The sequence below is a fragment of the Hypomesus transpacificus genome, chromosome 22 (genome assembly GCF_021917145.1).
Source record: "Hypomesus transpacificus isolate Combined female chromosome 22, fHypTra1, whole genome shotgun sequence".
Taxonomy (NCBI): domain Eukaryota; kingdom Metazoa; phylum Chordata; class Actinopteri; order Osmeriformes; family Osmeridae; genus Hypomesus; species Hypomesus transpacificus.
The window spans coordinates 8,773,562-8,789,363 of record NC_061081.1 but is presented as its reverse complement, the minus strand read 5'-3'; the positions used below and the strand labels follow the sequence as shown (position 1 = coordinate 8,789,363).

Genomic DNA, 15,802 nt, shown 5'->3' with positions numbered 1-15,802 from the left:
TGTAAGTGGGAATCTGTGTTAGTGGTCGTGTGAGAGAAAGAAACAGAGGCAGTGAGACAGACATACACAGTGAGTGTGAGAAAGAGTTAGAAACAACAGGCCAAAGAAGGATAAGAGAGACAGAGAGAGGAAGCTTCACTTACTGGCATGTCCCACAGGAAGGGAATGGAAAGTATGCAGGGGGAGGGCTGGACCAACTCTTCAACATGTTTATTAGACTAGCTTCATAACTGCTGGCCTGGCAGCACTGCCTCAGGAGAAGGATATAAATGTAGAAGGTAGAATGTCTCCACATAGAGGATCATTTAATCTCCTATTACTGACAAAAGAGGCGTGTTTATTTACATATGCACCATTATGGTTAACCTACTGAACCACACTTACTAGTGTAAATCAGATGTTATTGCAATATCTGTATACAATTCAAGCAATCATGTTCTGTTAGAATCACATTGTCGTAAAAAGACACATATACCAGAGTTTATATTTTGTCTGGTAAACTGATTGGTTAAGAGCCAGGATGAATCTCTTGAACATAAGGCGTTATGCACCAGCCTGGTGATATTGAGGCAAGTTTGTGCACCCCCAGGCCTTGACAGGATTTGAGCCAAAGTTTATTAAGAAGAATTAAGGCAAGCACTCACATGTACTATATAAGTCTAAGGGTAGGCTATTCAACATGCCCTTCCCCACCCCACATGTTTAGCACACAGCCTAATAATGGCCAGAGTAGAAAAATGAACTAGATTGAGGCTTGTTTCAATACAAGAACATTTGTTGAACATTATTTGTACAAGAAAAATACATATTTTGAATTCACAACAGCCAACCAGCAATACAAACAAATCTAGATCTAGCAGGTCAATACATGAACAGATACCTAACAGCTCAGTATTTAACCTAAAAAAACTGAAAGTAAAACACTTAAGTTATTGGAACAAAAACGTATTGGAACCCCCCCCGAAGGTATTTGCATTTACGTAATTGATGGACAAATGAGCAGTTAGCTAAAAACTCTTGGTGAATATCCAAAATAGGTTATAGGTGTAAGAGAGTGAGAGGAGGGGATGAGGGGGCGAGTGGAGCAAGTGATTGACACTGGAGAGAGAGGCAGACAACAGGAGGAGACAGTCATGTTTAATGAGAAGCCAGGTCCTTGCATAATCTCTTTGCGCAATATAAAAAAGCTTTTATATTGTGGTTAATACCTCAACACTGTCATAATCCTTTTATACTGTACAGTAATGCACTGATATTTTCATCCTTATGGAATGCACAATGCTGTATATGTATGCAAACATGTTTAGGCACATGCGCTGAAGCAGGTCAAAGTTTATGTACACTCTACATGCACCTCTCAATGAATACAGAATAAATAATAAATTACAACCAGATAGCATCCAATTAAGACATTTACCAATCTGGTATCACAAGCACAAAAAGGAGTGATACCAGGTTACATTTACAGGTCCTTACTCACACACAAGCAAGTGAGTCTGTGTTCTCAGAAAAGTGACACTTTTGTGACAATATTATTGTTACAAAGCTTCAAATAATTTAAATTCAGCAGAAAGATCACTTCTAGCCTGCCTACCAATAACAGAAACAACAGACATGATGTTTCTTTTTTATCTTTTTGTCAATTCTTTTTAATTTGTGAGGAGATGCCATGTTCTTTCACTTCAGGAAATTGCAGATGGACGTTAAGGCATTTCATATGTTTTCAGTCCGGTGCCTCGAGGTTAAAGTCTACCCCAGGACGCACAGTCGGCATTGTTGTCAATCTGTCTACCAGCCAATTATCAGCCAAAATGAACAGATTTACTGTATGACATTCATGATCCACATAAGGAACCTTGTAACACTTCTTTTTAACTGAATGTTCTAGAAAGATGACTCTGACTCTGTACTGACTAGGGAGAGATTATTATGTAGGTCTAATGCAGTACCCCTGCCATAGTCAAAACAATACCTGTGTATATATAGAAGTTAAAGGCATCATCGTTTACTACATTAATATGCATTTACTGTAACAAACCGCTGAAGTCGGTATCATCACTACTAATTAGAATAAATTCTTATGCAAACTAGGTTCCGCAGAGACACATTGTGAGTTTGTACAGAAGAAGAGACTGGTTAAGATTCAGTTAAACAAAGACAATCTCTAGTACTAATAGTTGAATTCAAAGTGCTCTGTTTTTTAGACGTGATTCTGAAACATAATACGGCCACCACTTACGATTACAGCACAGTAGATGGCAGTAAAGATCCTGCAACTACCACCATGGTGTTACTGTAATACTGAATCCACTGGTCCACAGAGCCAGTGTTGATCTCTCTCTAACCTTGCCCCCAGTGTTGACCTCTCCCCGAGTGCTAGCCTCTGACCTTGTCCGGCTCTCAGGAAAACTGCTCCTTTGGATCCTCGGGGTTGCTGTACAGGCTAGATCTGACCACGGTTGGGTCAGAGCATTCAGCGGCGGCGGCCTCTCCATGGGTGTGGGGGGCAGGGCTCTTCTTCTTCTTGCTCCGGTGGCTGCTGATGCTGGTCTCCATACGCGACAGTGTGCACATGCTGCTCTGGTTGCCAGGGCGGAGTCGGGTCATCTGCAGCTCCAACTCGTCGTAACTGGACACATGCACGAACGGGCACCAGCGGAACGCTCGCTTGAAGCCTGCCCGGAACCTGGGATCCAAACGGAGACAAACTCTTCCATGGGTTGTCACAATCAAATGTGAGAAGATGAGTAAATACAAAACACAGATTTCTCTAGTATCCCGGTACTGTATCACAGATGTAGACATGGTTAACTGAAACTATGTTGACATGCAGAATGCAAAACGTTGCTTTAGTCGCTTTATATCAGTGTGCAGTGGCGGTCCTAGCACATTGTGCGCCCAGGGCCCAGAGTTTATCACTTGCAACCCCCCCCCCCCCCCCCGAGGAAGTAATCTTGACCCGCCCCCTACCCCGTCGCCCGCCCCTCGACAGCCCACAGAACGAGCACTGCTATACCTGCTATACACCAAAAATGCTGCACGGCACCGTCTCAGCAAGCACGGTGTGCCTGCAGCAGCCTGAAAGGGGCGCCAATATGCCAATTACCCACAAACTGAAATGATAAATAAGAGAAAACCGCGCAGAGATTTATTTTATTTTTTTATGCTTGTGCGCCCCCCACGTGACACGGGTCTGCCCATGCCTAAAACCGCCCCTGTCAGTGTGTGTGTGTGTGTGTGTGTGTTTAGCCTACCTGCTATTCAGACAGCAGTAGATGATGGGGTTGTACATGGTGGAGCTCATGGCCAGCCACAGCACTGACAGGTACACCTGCTGGATGGACTTCCACCTGTTCAGGTACTTGATGAGGCCCGTCACGATGAAGTAGACGTGGTACGGCAGCCAACAGAGGGCGAAGGTCACCACCACGATGATCATCATCTTCACCACCTACCAGAGAATGAGTCAAATGTGTGTAATATGTGTGCTTGTTTGTGATAGAGTTGAGAAAATACATTTAGAGCGAATCAAACAGGTAAAGAACAGAATTGCTGCCCGAATTGGTCCCCTAAAATGACCGTGAGGGACCTGTGGACACACACACAATCGTGCACACAGCCACACTGCCTATGTTGACACCTCTCACACCACCAAAATAGCTGCCCTTCCCCTGCCAGTCAAAATTCAAATGCAGTCTGTATTTTACAACCAGAATAAAAATGGAAAGAAGAGCTGTAAAAAATAACCATCAAGCAGAAAGGCAGAAATGGTCAGTGACACATCACCCAGAGAGCATGTTTCTTTATGAGTAATGCAGTGCACAAGATGGGTTTTCAGATAAAAAGAGAATTCTTCAGATGGTTGGTGACTATCACCAACAGCGTGCGACACACTGTGCGTCACACGCTGTGTATCACAGCCTCGCATTGTCTTAAGCCAGGTCTGTGTGGGGTTGAAAGTACTCGAGACCAATGTGGGCAACGCCAACCTTTCATTTGTCAGGTGGCTATTTTAATCTCTCTGTAACACCATTAACAATCATTTTTAAGGACAGGAACCATAGCTTTTTCTATAATACATATACTGTATTTGTGTGTTAAAAACCACAATCAAAAACTGTCCTTTACCAGACACATTCATGTGATAAGAAGCGAATATCACTTTAAGACACTGAGCCGTTCCTCTACCAGACACATTCATGTGATAAGAAGCCAATATCACTTTAAGACACTGAGCCGTTCCTCTACCAGACACATTCATGTGATAAGAAGCCAATATCACTTTAAGACACTGAGCCGTTCCTCTACCAGACACATTCATGTGATAAGAAGCCAATATCACTTTAAGACACTGAGCCGTTCCTCTACCAGACACATTCATGTGATACAAAGCCAATATTACTTTAAGACACTGAGCCGTTCCTCTACCAGACACATTCATGTGATAAGAAGCCAATATCACTTTAAGACACTGAGCCGTTCCTCTACCAGACACATTCATGTGATAAGAAGCCAATATCACTTTAAGACACTGAGCCGTTCCTCTACCAGACACATTCATGTGATAAGAAGCCAATATCACTTTAAGACAGTGAGACATTCATCTCCAGGAGCCAGTGTTTTCAGAGAGATAGCAGTGGGCTGAATGCATCTTTTTAAGTCACCAAAGATCCCCACAAAATCCTCCAATCTCTCCCATAGCAGCAATGCGCTGTTGTTGTGGCCAATGACTGCTTTACATACTCATATTCCTTCTCAGGTCTTTTTGTCTACGAGTTCTGAATATGTTATGGCGGCTTGGTTTTTAAGATTTCACTCACAAAGATGTTTTTTTCTGTGAGGAAGGTTTCTTTTGATCTCTGGAGAGTGCCCATTAACCATCTGCTGTTCCCACTTCATCATGCCTGAACTGCCAGTGAACAAGTGAACCTGTGGATTTGGCCGTGATTGCCTTCTGTCTGTCCCATTGTCCCCTCTAAACACCTGATTAGAGATGACACTGATTGTTTTCTGGCGGAGCAGGCAGCAGGCATTCAAAAGCATGATCTGGGACTAGAAAGTGAACCATGGTCACCTGAAGTACATTCATCATAGCGGGGTGAGGTTTTACCTGGGCACAACAAGAGGAAATCTAACTGTCATACAGGAATCCAAACACCTAACCGTTAGACCAAAGAGGAACTCCTGAACTGGACCAGGGGGAGGCAGTGTGCACAATGACTAGCAGGGCCACTTTATAAAAGGACTGTTATTACTAGCCGCTAAGTCCTTTCAGAATCCCGACCAATATTGCAGACTAGCATTTAAGAAAAAAGATGCAATATCCCTTTCCTGCCAGGAACATTCCACCCACCTCCAGGACGGACTCCTTTCTTCTTAGTGATATATTTAGTGTGCATCAAAGTGAAGGACACATCTGGCTCTAATGAGACAAGAGAGCAGTGCATGATGGTTAGCTCTCGACCCCCCGTCTGACAAAGTCCGACACAAAGAGAAGGAAAGGTCGTCCGCTGACGAGGCCTCCACAGCTGCTCATCAGGTGTGATGACGGCGGGCTGGTGAAGAGCTTGTGTGGGGCTCAGGGGCAGACAGATGAGGCTCTGTTATCAACCTCCACCAGCTGTGTCACACCTGAGAGAAGTGACCATAACTGAGTGATAAAGACCTCTCATCTCCAACCCGGGAGACAATTTATTCATAATGAGCTGTCCCTTGGATTGTTTCAACTCTTTCCTATGAAATAATGCAAATTGTCTCCTGAATTAAAATGATTTCTCTGGAAAATTTATAAAATTAAACAGGCACCCACAGTGGAATGTAAAACAAACCAGGGTGGCCTTTTTGGAGGTTTCTTTGATAATACATCAGAAACGTTTTGACTGAGATCCAAGAAGTATCAAAACATATTAAAATGGGGTTGATGTTTCACATGTTCTGTCCATGCACATGTGCACACACACATGACTGCATCTGCAATACCTTATCACCTTATTCAAGTATCGAACGATCTAAATCTCCTGCTGCAATCAGGTCAGAGAATAATCTAAATGAATCTGAGCTTTCGCTAAGGACCTCCCCTGGCACCGTAGATAGGTGTTCCCGAATAATCCCAGAGAGCACCCTGTGGTCTCAGTCATTTATGAGGACGATATTTGCTTTGTTAATCCTACAGATTAAAAGATAGATGTTGATCATGCGAGTTGTGAAGGATTTAATCCCCACATAACCTGACTGAGTTTGTGGTTCCCACGGCTGAATATGCACCATGGCCGTTATGACATGATGCATGTTATGATTCACTAGAAGTCATTTTCTACTCTAAAACTATTTCTTTCTCTTTCAATTGGGGCATCACTGGACAGACATACAATGAATCAAACTAAATAAAAATACAATGTTCCCTTGATGGTTGAAGGATTAAAATAAATCAAAGATGAGGTCACATGGTTTGTAGCGGTGTCTCACCTTCCTCTTGGCCCTGAGCTGGCCGTGGTAGTTGTCTGAAGAATCCCCAGGGATCTCTCCTCCCCACAAGGTCACGCCCACGATGGTGTAGGTGATGCCCATCACCACTAGGGGCAGCAGGTACACCAGCACCATCACGATGATGTGGTACCTGCACACAAACAGTAAGTATGGTCAGTGTATTTCCATTGACATAGGATTAACATTCTTGACAGCAAATCTGATAGTTTATCAGTATACTTCCCCACCCAGACACAATGAGGAGAGATATAAAAACCCACGATTACTGGGGTGATGGGGATTAATTTCCCAATCTGCTATTCAGTTATAATGAAGTGCTTTGGAGCGGGTGTGTGTTGGTGTGTGTGTGTGTGTATATGTGTGTGTGTGTGCTTGTATTGGTGTGTGTGCCCCCTCACATGAAGGAGTCGTTCGCGGGTCGAGGCCAGGCCACGTAGCAGATGGTCCTGCGAGGCATCCTGCGGAGGGTGGAGTAGAAGCAGAGAGGGAAGGCCAGGGCCACAGCCAGAGCCCAGATACTCACGATCACCACCTTGGTGGCAGTGGCCGACAGGCGAGGCTTCAAGGGATGGATGATGGCCATGTACCTGTGCAGGTCAGACATCACAGGGTCCAGACGTCAGAGGATCAGATTTCAGCACTGGGGATCAGCTCTGGCTGGTTTTCTAGTTATGTCACCAGATATCTTTTCACAAAACAATGGCTGAATTCTCACTCACTGGTATCACGATAGAAATGAAATGGTCTGGAGCCAGCATACTTACACATCATCCAGGGTCATGTGGAAATCGTAATATGAATGATCTCTAAGACAATGTGCGTTACTATGGCTCAATCATAACAATGATCAATTTACACACTAACATTTGCTGATGTATTCATTGTACTTGTTTAGTGTCCCCAACTCACCTGTCGTAAGCAATTGCTGTCATCGAGTAGATACTTGCAAAGACTGCGGTGACTGGGAAGAAGTTGTGGCACTTGCAGTAGGCTTCACCAAAGTACCACTCGCCATGGGCAGCATAAATAAAATTTATCAGCGTGTTAAACGCAGCCATCGAAGCGTCAGAGAAAGCCAAATTGAGCAGGAAATAGTTCGTCACGGTTCTCATCCGCTTGTGAGCCAATATGATCCAGATCACAATCAAGTTTCCAAAAACCGCCACGGCTAGCACGGAGCTGTATGCTACTGACCATAACGCAATACGCCACGGGGGTTGAACGAATTGATTCGTAAAGTTCCTTGTTGTGTTAGATCCGTTGTTTGTCGCCTCCATTACTCACGTCTTTTCAATCAAATAGCCTACATTCAAATGGAGTCGATGTGGAAGCAACAAGTCCCATTGGTACAAACCCCCAAAATACGCACTGGGACGCAAAAACGGGTTTAGTCATTCAATGTCTCCGTTGCTATGTTATGTTCAGAACTGAACATTATGTGTTGTTGATATGATTTCAACAAATGTTGTTGTCTACGTAGTGTTAAATTACGCATGATGCCAGTTTACGCAAAACCCCGGAGCGCACGTTACCGTCGATACGTGTACAGAAAACCTATTATATAAAAAATAATTTAATCTTGAAGGCAATAAACGGAGCTGCTGAGTCCTCGTCTACATCCAAACAATGGTATAGTCTGGTGGTTGTCAGCCTTGTGCCATTAGTCACGCTGCTCCCCACCCCAGCATCTATCACACTTCCTCTCTCCGCGTTTTAATATAAACAGAATTAATGTATGAGTCAAAGGGAGTCTCACCAGGTTTGTCGTCCCCACACATGAGAAGCTAGCATATGGCCAGCTCAGAGTTTGGTGCTGCTTGGGGAAACTTTAAGGACGTGCGTAATCGTGATTGACTGCAAGCAGTGGCACCTAATAGCAGTCTGTTGCCACGGTTGTCGAATATCCATACATGAGCCCCCATTTCTGTTTGGACGGAATTACGTGGATTCATCCAAGACTCTTGTCACATTCTCCGAAATAAATGAATTCCCTTGGCAGATGTACAGCTGTATTCCTATACAAACGTATGCTTATACATACGTATGCAAAGTCTCCAAAACCCACAATAGCTATTTTTGCTGGAGGCTCATCCTCTAGCCTTAACTACTTTTAGAAAGTTTAAGACACCCTCCAGGTTAGGTGTCGCTTGATTCCATACATTCACAACTTAAGTGAAGATTCAAAAAATGAAAATACTATGTTATGGTAAAGACCCATGGATTTTAATATACACTGAACTTTCAGAAATATTATTGACCACCTGTGTAATCGAGACAATTTTCAGCCGAAACAGATCACCGAAATTTCAAAACCTGGCAAATCACTAGTCATCATGTCCATGTGTGCAATATGAGTCACAGAGATGGACTGTAGAGCATTATGGCAAGCCGTTTTATCTTCTTGATTACAAGAATTCATTGGTTAAATGATAAAACTGGAAGTCAGATGGCTGAGCGGTGAGGGAGTCGGGCTAGTAATCAGAAGGTTGCCGGATCGATTCCCCGCCGTGCCAAATGACGTTGTGTCAAGGCACTTCACCCAACTTGCCTTGGGGGGAATGTCCCTGTACTTACTGTAAGTCTCTCTGGATAAGAGCGTCTGCTAAATGACTAAATGTAAAACGGTTTGCCATAGATTATGGGGGCAGGTGTGATAAAGCCATTTCCTCTCACCCTGCGCTAAACCATTGATGTTACCCACAGGTGTCTGTCACAGAGCCTTTCCCAATTATCCTGCTCTCCTCCTGGTGGGCTCCTATGCCAATTACCAGGGATTAGCGATGGTGTTCCCAGTTGAAGGAGCTCTGTGGTAAAGCTTGTGCCCCTGCCTGTGCCCGTGTGGATAGGTCAATTAAGTGGCTTTGTACACGGGCGCCCAGCTGTGTGGAAATGAAGAACTGGGTGTGAAAGTTCAACTTTTCCTATCTGAGAAGGGCACGGAGGTGAAGGTGTTTTGCTATGTGACCTTTTCTGACGATCAAGCACACCCTTGTGGAACAAGGGTGTTATCGAAACAATTTCGATGACGGGGTCCACAAATACACACACACATGCACAGATACACAGACAAACAAATACACCGTAGGTACAGATGCAGACATTAACAAACAGATCACATGCATTCGTACACTCACTCACTCACTAACTCTCTCTCTCTATGTGTGTGTCTCTTTAGCACAAAACACAATTGAGATACAGACAGTTTTGTGAGGTAGAACTGTTTCGAGGTATTCTTCCTTCGTAGAAGGTCAGACAGACAGTGTCCTCTCAACAGGGCGTTCATAATTAGTCTGCCCACCCCCGCACCTGAACCACTCCTGGTTTGAAAGGGTGGGATGTCACTTAAACTGTCTGGCCCCAACATGAATACACCTTTAAAGGTTATAAGTCATTAAAAAAAACTAAATGGCCAACCTTTAAGACACTCTTGCTTTAGGCCTATTAGTCCCCCTATCATCCATGTATAATTTAGGAGTAACTTTCACAAGAGAAGGAACGGGTGGTACACTGTTTGTAATAGGCTCTGTCATCTTTCTTGTGGGCTCTGTCATCTTTCAAGATTGGACACTCTAGCGACAGATGGCAGCTCAGCCAGGAGATGAATGGCTTTGGGTGTGTGTGCGTGTGTGTGTGTGTGTGTGTACACATGTGAGTTTCCATGGAACACCGGGTGATTTGGCACAATGTTAAATCGGTCCTCAGAACTGAATGTGTTTGAAGCGTGGGGCTGAGCTGCAGGGTCGAATGAGAGAGTAACTGCTCTCCTTGGAGGTAAAAAGAGCTGAAATTGGACCCCTCTTAGAGGACGATGTGACCTGAGCTGCTTTGTGTTCAAAGGCTTTGCTGATTGAAAATATATTGCGAGTGTGTGTGTATGTGTGTGCTTGCGTGCAATAATTCATAGTGAGACATGATAATGCCAGTGATTCCAACGATGATGACCAATGCATTGCAAATAGACCTGTCAGAAAATCAACTCTTGTTTTGACTCCAGTAAACTCCAGGAGTGTTCTGAGGCAGGCATATAGTCTGATATATAACACATACTCAAAAGGAATTGCTTGTACTAGATATTAAAAACCACAGGGTCTGATTATGTTTTACATCTGCATTTTATTCACTTGTTCTTTCATTTGCATCTGTGTTACTATCCCCTTGTGGTTAAAGTCGGCATTACATACATTTACATTTAGTTATTTAGCAGACGCTCTTATCCAAAGAAACTTACAGTAAGTACAGGGACATAACCCCAAAGCAAGTAGGGTGAAGTGCCTTGCCGAAGGACACAATGTTATTTTGCACAGCCAGGAATCGAACCGGCAAACCTCTGATTAATAGCCCAATTCCTTAACCGCTCAACCATCTGACCCCCCAGTAACTCATTTATGTTCCCTCCCCACTCGCAGTTTGTTTGTCGAGTGTTGTTGTTTTTGTCTGTGTGAGCTTGTGTGTATGTGTTTATTAGAGAGATTCAAATACTCTCTAATACACATCAAAAATAAATAGCACGGTTCTGTGTACAGTAATCAATGAGATGTCTGTAATGACTCCAGCGGGGAACATGGCTATGTTAAGGCTTTGTTTATCTGCATCTCCAGATCCCTTTCACCAACATAATAAGGCCTTGCTTAGACAGTACCGGTAACCTGACTGCCTGCACCTTTTGATTTTCCTGACTTAGTTTTTTTTCAGCGAAGTTGTTATTTATAACAGAGGTTCCTGAAGTGCACTCTAAACCTTGTAGAAGAGTGCTTGTGCTAACAGCTAATACATGTTCTCATATGAGTCAGGTGGCTGAGCGGGTAGAGCATCGGGCTAGGAATCTGAAGGTTGCCAGTTCGGATCCCGGCCGGTTTACATGACATTGTGTCTTTGGGCAAGGCACTTCACCCTACTTGCCTCGGGGAGGATGTCCCTGTACTTACTGCAAGTCGCTCTGGATAAGAGCATCTGCTAAATGTAAATGTAAAATGTAATATACCCACCTGACCTGCCTCATTCTGCAGCACTGCGGGACTTTCCTCACACTTGATTTATCGACAGTAGACAGCCATGGGTGACCTTTTTCACTATTCCAGCTCCGGGTATTAGAAACAGCAACACTCAGGAGGGAGCAATGTGATAAAGACCTCGACGGGAGGCGTCTTTAAAAGGCATGGGGAATAGAAGACAGTCGGAGGAAAGACTGAGAGACAGACGGACCGACAGACAAAGAGAAAGATACCCATTCAAATGCCAGCAGGGACAGTGCCTGTTGAAGGACTTTCACATCAGCATCAACAAAATGGGCCTGGTGAACTGTCTACATCTAGTCTTATATTATGTGCTGTATTGACTATGCACTGGTAGGATCAAAATGACTGCTATTTGAAAACAAGCCTTTTGATGTAGTATTTCAACTTTGTGAAGGAGAACATGCGTGGAGAAACACATTCCAACCGAGAGGGAGAGCAGCGTGGGTTAAGGAACGCATGCAACAAGCCTTGTCTAAATGGGCAGCCGCCACCATAAGAATGACCTGCTTGTTAAAAACCCTGCCATATGGAGGTTCGTCCAAAGCCTAGAACCTGGGGGGTAGTTTCCATAAGTCTGCAGCCTGTCATATGTGCATGCTATTGTTACCAGGAAAGAAATGTTGTGTGGGAGGGGTGAATTTGGCCTGCGAGTAATTGGGCTTCCCACAGTCTAAACCTCCTAAAAAGCATTCTTGAAGTCAAACTCCTGCTGGGCGGGACTATTTGGTTTTGCAGAGCATCACAAAGTGAGGGATGGCTTGACATTATGTCAGTGTAGGTTGGAGTGTGCGTGGGACATTGTGTTATGTCCTGTAAAGGTGTGCTGTGTATTTTGGGGACTATGTTCCACGGAGGAGTTGACTAATCACGGGTGAGCGTGAAGTGAGAGCCTAGCAGGGTGGTGAGAATAGGAAGGTTGGGTTGCCCTGTCCTAACTAGTACAGTGTCTACGTTATGCAGTTGATTTCCCTGAAATAAAACAAAGCCTGTTTTTACCTTGGAAAGAAGATGGCAGCTGAACACCAAGTCATACATTTACTACTTAAAAGTGTGGGCTTCCTTCCAAAAAATATTTCCTTGACTATATCTGACATAGAAATGCATGACAGTTCTTGAGTACTGAATACTCTTAAGTTTGGCAGTTCTTTTTAAATAAAACTAATTTGCTTCCGATTGATCCTGTCATATGTGGAGCAAAATTGTCAGTCTCTAACAATGAGGTTCCTTGCACCTCCTAGTCAAGCATACGTAAGGAAAATTATGTATTTAAAGATGTAGATCTCGGAGGTGAGTCATACTTAAATGATGTCCCCGCCCCATTGATTATATGGTAACTATATGACCACTGTGTCAGGCATGACCAAGTGTGCATGTCAAGTCAATGCCAATATGTGTTTTCTGTATGTAAGGAGTAATTGGTTTGGAAATGGAATGGCTCTCTTCCACACACCTATAAACTAGTGAATTTCCTTCAATATTAACAAAGCAAACATATTGGAAGACACAAAGATAAATTGCCATTGCATACTAATGAGGAAGGTAATAGAGGGGAATTCATATTTCTATGCATCCATCAGATATGATGATGATTCGTGTCGCCTGATCTCTTGACATAAACCCTGTCTTCTCAGACACCTTAGCATGATTATTATTATTATTTTATATCATTACAACACCAGTGTTATAAAGCAATGCAAGCCTGTCACAAGCGCACATTCATAGTGTTGAATTGTGCAACCCAATCAGTTCTCGTGGCCTCTTCATAGTGGATCTATGGGAGAAAACCAGGGAAATGTACAACATCAATATCTAGAAGACTTAATGATCACCTAGGTGACTCCCAGAGAGTTAGGTAGAGCAATAAGATCAGATCCAAATTAAATGGGTAACACATCGGGAATGAAGGATACATATACAGGCATATTTACCAATAGGTTGAGGATTGAAGATTGAAGATTTGCAATAAAGAAATGTGGTTATGTTTTGAGTTCTGTCTCATTTGATGCTAAAATTACATTTCAATGTGTAGTCGTTGAGACCTAACTTGTATTAGGAGACAGAAAAGCCTCTTGTGAATCAGTGGAGTAAGCTTTTAATAACATATTGATCAGTTGTGAGAGTGAACATGGAAGGGCTTTGCCCTTCTTTCCCTCTCAAAAGGATTTTAAACACTCCAGACCAACATCCAGTCATATCCTTACTGTGATTCAACAGTGTTCATCAGACCCTGACTATTTCTAACGTTTCCAACAGTAACACTCTGAAATTGCATTTATCCATTAAAGGAATGTGATATGCCTGAGGCTTAGCACAGTTACTGTGGTAATCACCAAGGCCTGTGGCCCTGGCAAATGGTTGGTGTGATGATAAATGTACCTTATGTTGGGGCTGTTTCATTCTTTTAACTCACTGTCTGTGTCTGTGGACAAAATTCTAGTCTCACTTCAGAGTACCAACAGTACGTGACTGGTGAGAAGTGTTGACGTACATTCCTCAAGGCTAACAGGACAGGAAACTCCATTGCTTTGTTCTGTATTCATGAACCAACACAACAAAAACATATTTCTGCAGGTTTAACAGCAACAGAAAAAGAAGCTCAAAGGGCAGCTGTTAATGTTTTCAAAAGTCTTTTTTTTTTGGAGTATGGCACCACAAACGCCTGACGATTTTAAGTCAAAACACACATTATAAGATGAAAAACATGAACTGAGAAGACACCATTTCCATTAGTCACTTAATAGCAGTGATAAGTGATAAGAAGGGTTTATTGTTTCAGTGCACGGTTCTGCTGAATTTATCAAACACTGTTCCTAATCACAGACTGAACAGTTAAGTCTGTCGAGTGGCCCTGGCAGGGAAGCCAATGAATCAAGGTTTTAATCAGTGACATACAGACTCAAGAAGAACTGTCAGAGAGGAGAGGATGAGGAATATGATCTCAAACAAGGTTTGAATTGCTTAAGATTTTTGTATGGGGCTTTCATCGGAATAAAATGTGTGTGTGCATGTGATGAGAATGTATGCAGTTGTGTGTGCACCTACAACTAGCATGTGCTTGAAAGTGTGTGCGTGCACAATGGTGTTTCTGAGTGATTGCATGTGTGTCTATGAAAGGGAGGAGGGGGCACTCAGATCCAGCTCTCGCTAAGCATCCTGAAATGTCGTCTTGATTTGATCTGGTCGGCCGGGACACAAGAACTTCTCTAGAACTGATTAAGTGCTCGTCTATGCCAAGAGCCTCATCTTGAGAAGCTCCCATCTTCCTCTAATTAGGACACATTGTTCTGAAGAAGAGGGCAGATTAAAATAAAAGGGGGTTGAGGTCCTCACAAACAAACTGTAATCGTGTTTCTATGGATTACCTCTCTGTAAAATAAGACTTGATTTTGATAACTGGATTGGCAGGGGTCATCTGTCTTGTAAAAGCGTACTGCGCCTGAAAAGTATCGTCCTGAGCAGTGTAGGTTGCCATTGTTTTCCCCTCTGGAAAGGACATCAACAGGACATAAATCCCCTCTGTAGTCTTCTGATTATACATGCCCTTAAGATTTTATAGAGTAGAGTATGAGACCATCTTTTACCCACAACGGGCAATAATTGGTGTCAAATAACATTAAAGTGCATATTCAAAATGTTTCAGCTCCAGGAAAATGTTTAAGCTTGGAAATTTTAGCTATAATCCATGTTTCTTTCATGTTCCATGTTTGATTGCAAGGCTAGAAGCACACTTTGCTACAGTTTTTGCTACAAATTTGTTTCATTACTTATAAATATATTTAATTTACAGTGATGTCATGCCTTGTCCAATTACAACCACTGAAATGTGATCGTTAATGGCCAGGGCTGAGATTGGATGGCACAATCTAATCATGAACCTAGAAAGGATATATGTGTTTGTTCTTCATTACTTTGTTAGTTTTGAAGTTCTGGCATCACAAGGTTAGAGTCGCAAGCGAGGCTGAACGTACAAACACAGTGTGTATACTCTCATCTATAGATGTGATTGTAATGAAAGGTGTGGATTGGGTCAACATAGGTGCAGAAAGATACCAGAATCACATTTTACAGACACGGGAGGACACAAAGTTAGTACTGTAGCTAGAATTGAGGCAATTCCATCTGGAATCTCTCAAACTTTGCAACAGCCAAAACTAGATGCCAGAATGCTTTATCGGTGTGGACAACATAAAAATGCAACCCATCAAGGTCAAAGTGTCAGGAAGTATTATGCCCATGACTTTATCCTTTATCCATTCATATGACAGGACACTCCCATAAAATAAGAATGTTGAGGGGAAAAA

At 43.0% G+C, this 15,802-nt stretch overlaps 1 protein-coding gene across 2 annotated transcripts; it reads right to left on the bottom strand.

Moving 5' to 3' along the window:
• Position 1: 1 nt before the first annotated feature.
• Positions 2-8,319, bottom strand: LOC124484168 (neuromedin-K receptor-like). Of its 2 annotated transcripts, none has more exons than XM_047044966.1 (5): positions 7,396-8,319; positions 6,885-7,073; positions 6,466-6,616; positions 3,255-3,451; positions 2-2,686 (listed from the first exon to the last, which is right to left on the bottom strand). In XM_047044966.1, the coding sequence occupies exons 1-5, from the start codon at positions 7,761-7,763 to the stop codon at positions 2,401-2,403; spliced, it is 1,191 nt and encodes a 396-aa protein (XP_046900922.1). In that variant the 5' UTR covers positions 7,764-8,319; the 3' UTR covers positions 2-2,400. The 2 variants fall into 2 exon arrangements, with proteins under 2 accessions (XP_046900922.1, XP_046900923.1); XM_047044967.1 differs by lacking the exon at positions 2-2,686 and adding an exon at positions 3,002-3,113.
• Between the last annotated feature and the right edge of the window lie 7,483 nt (positions 8,320-15,802).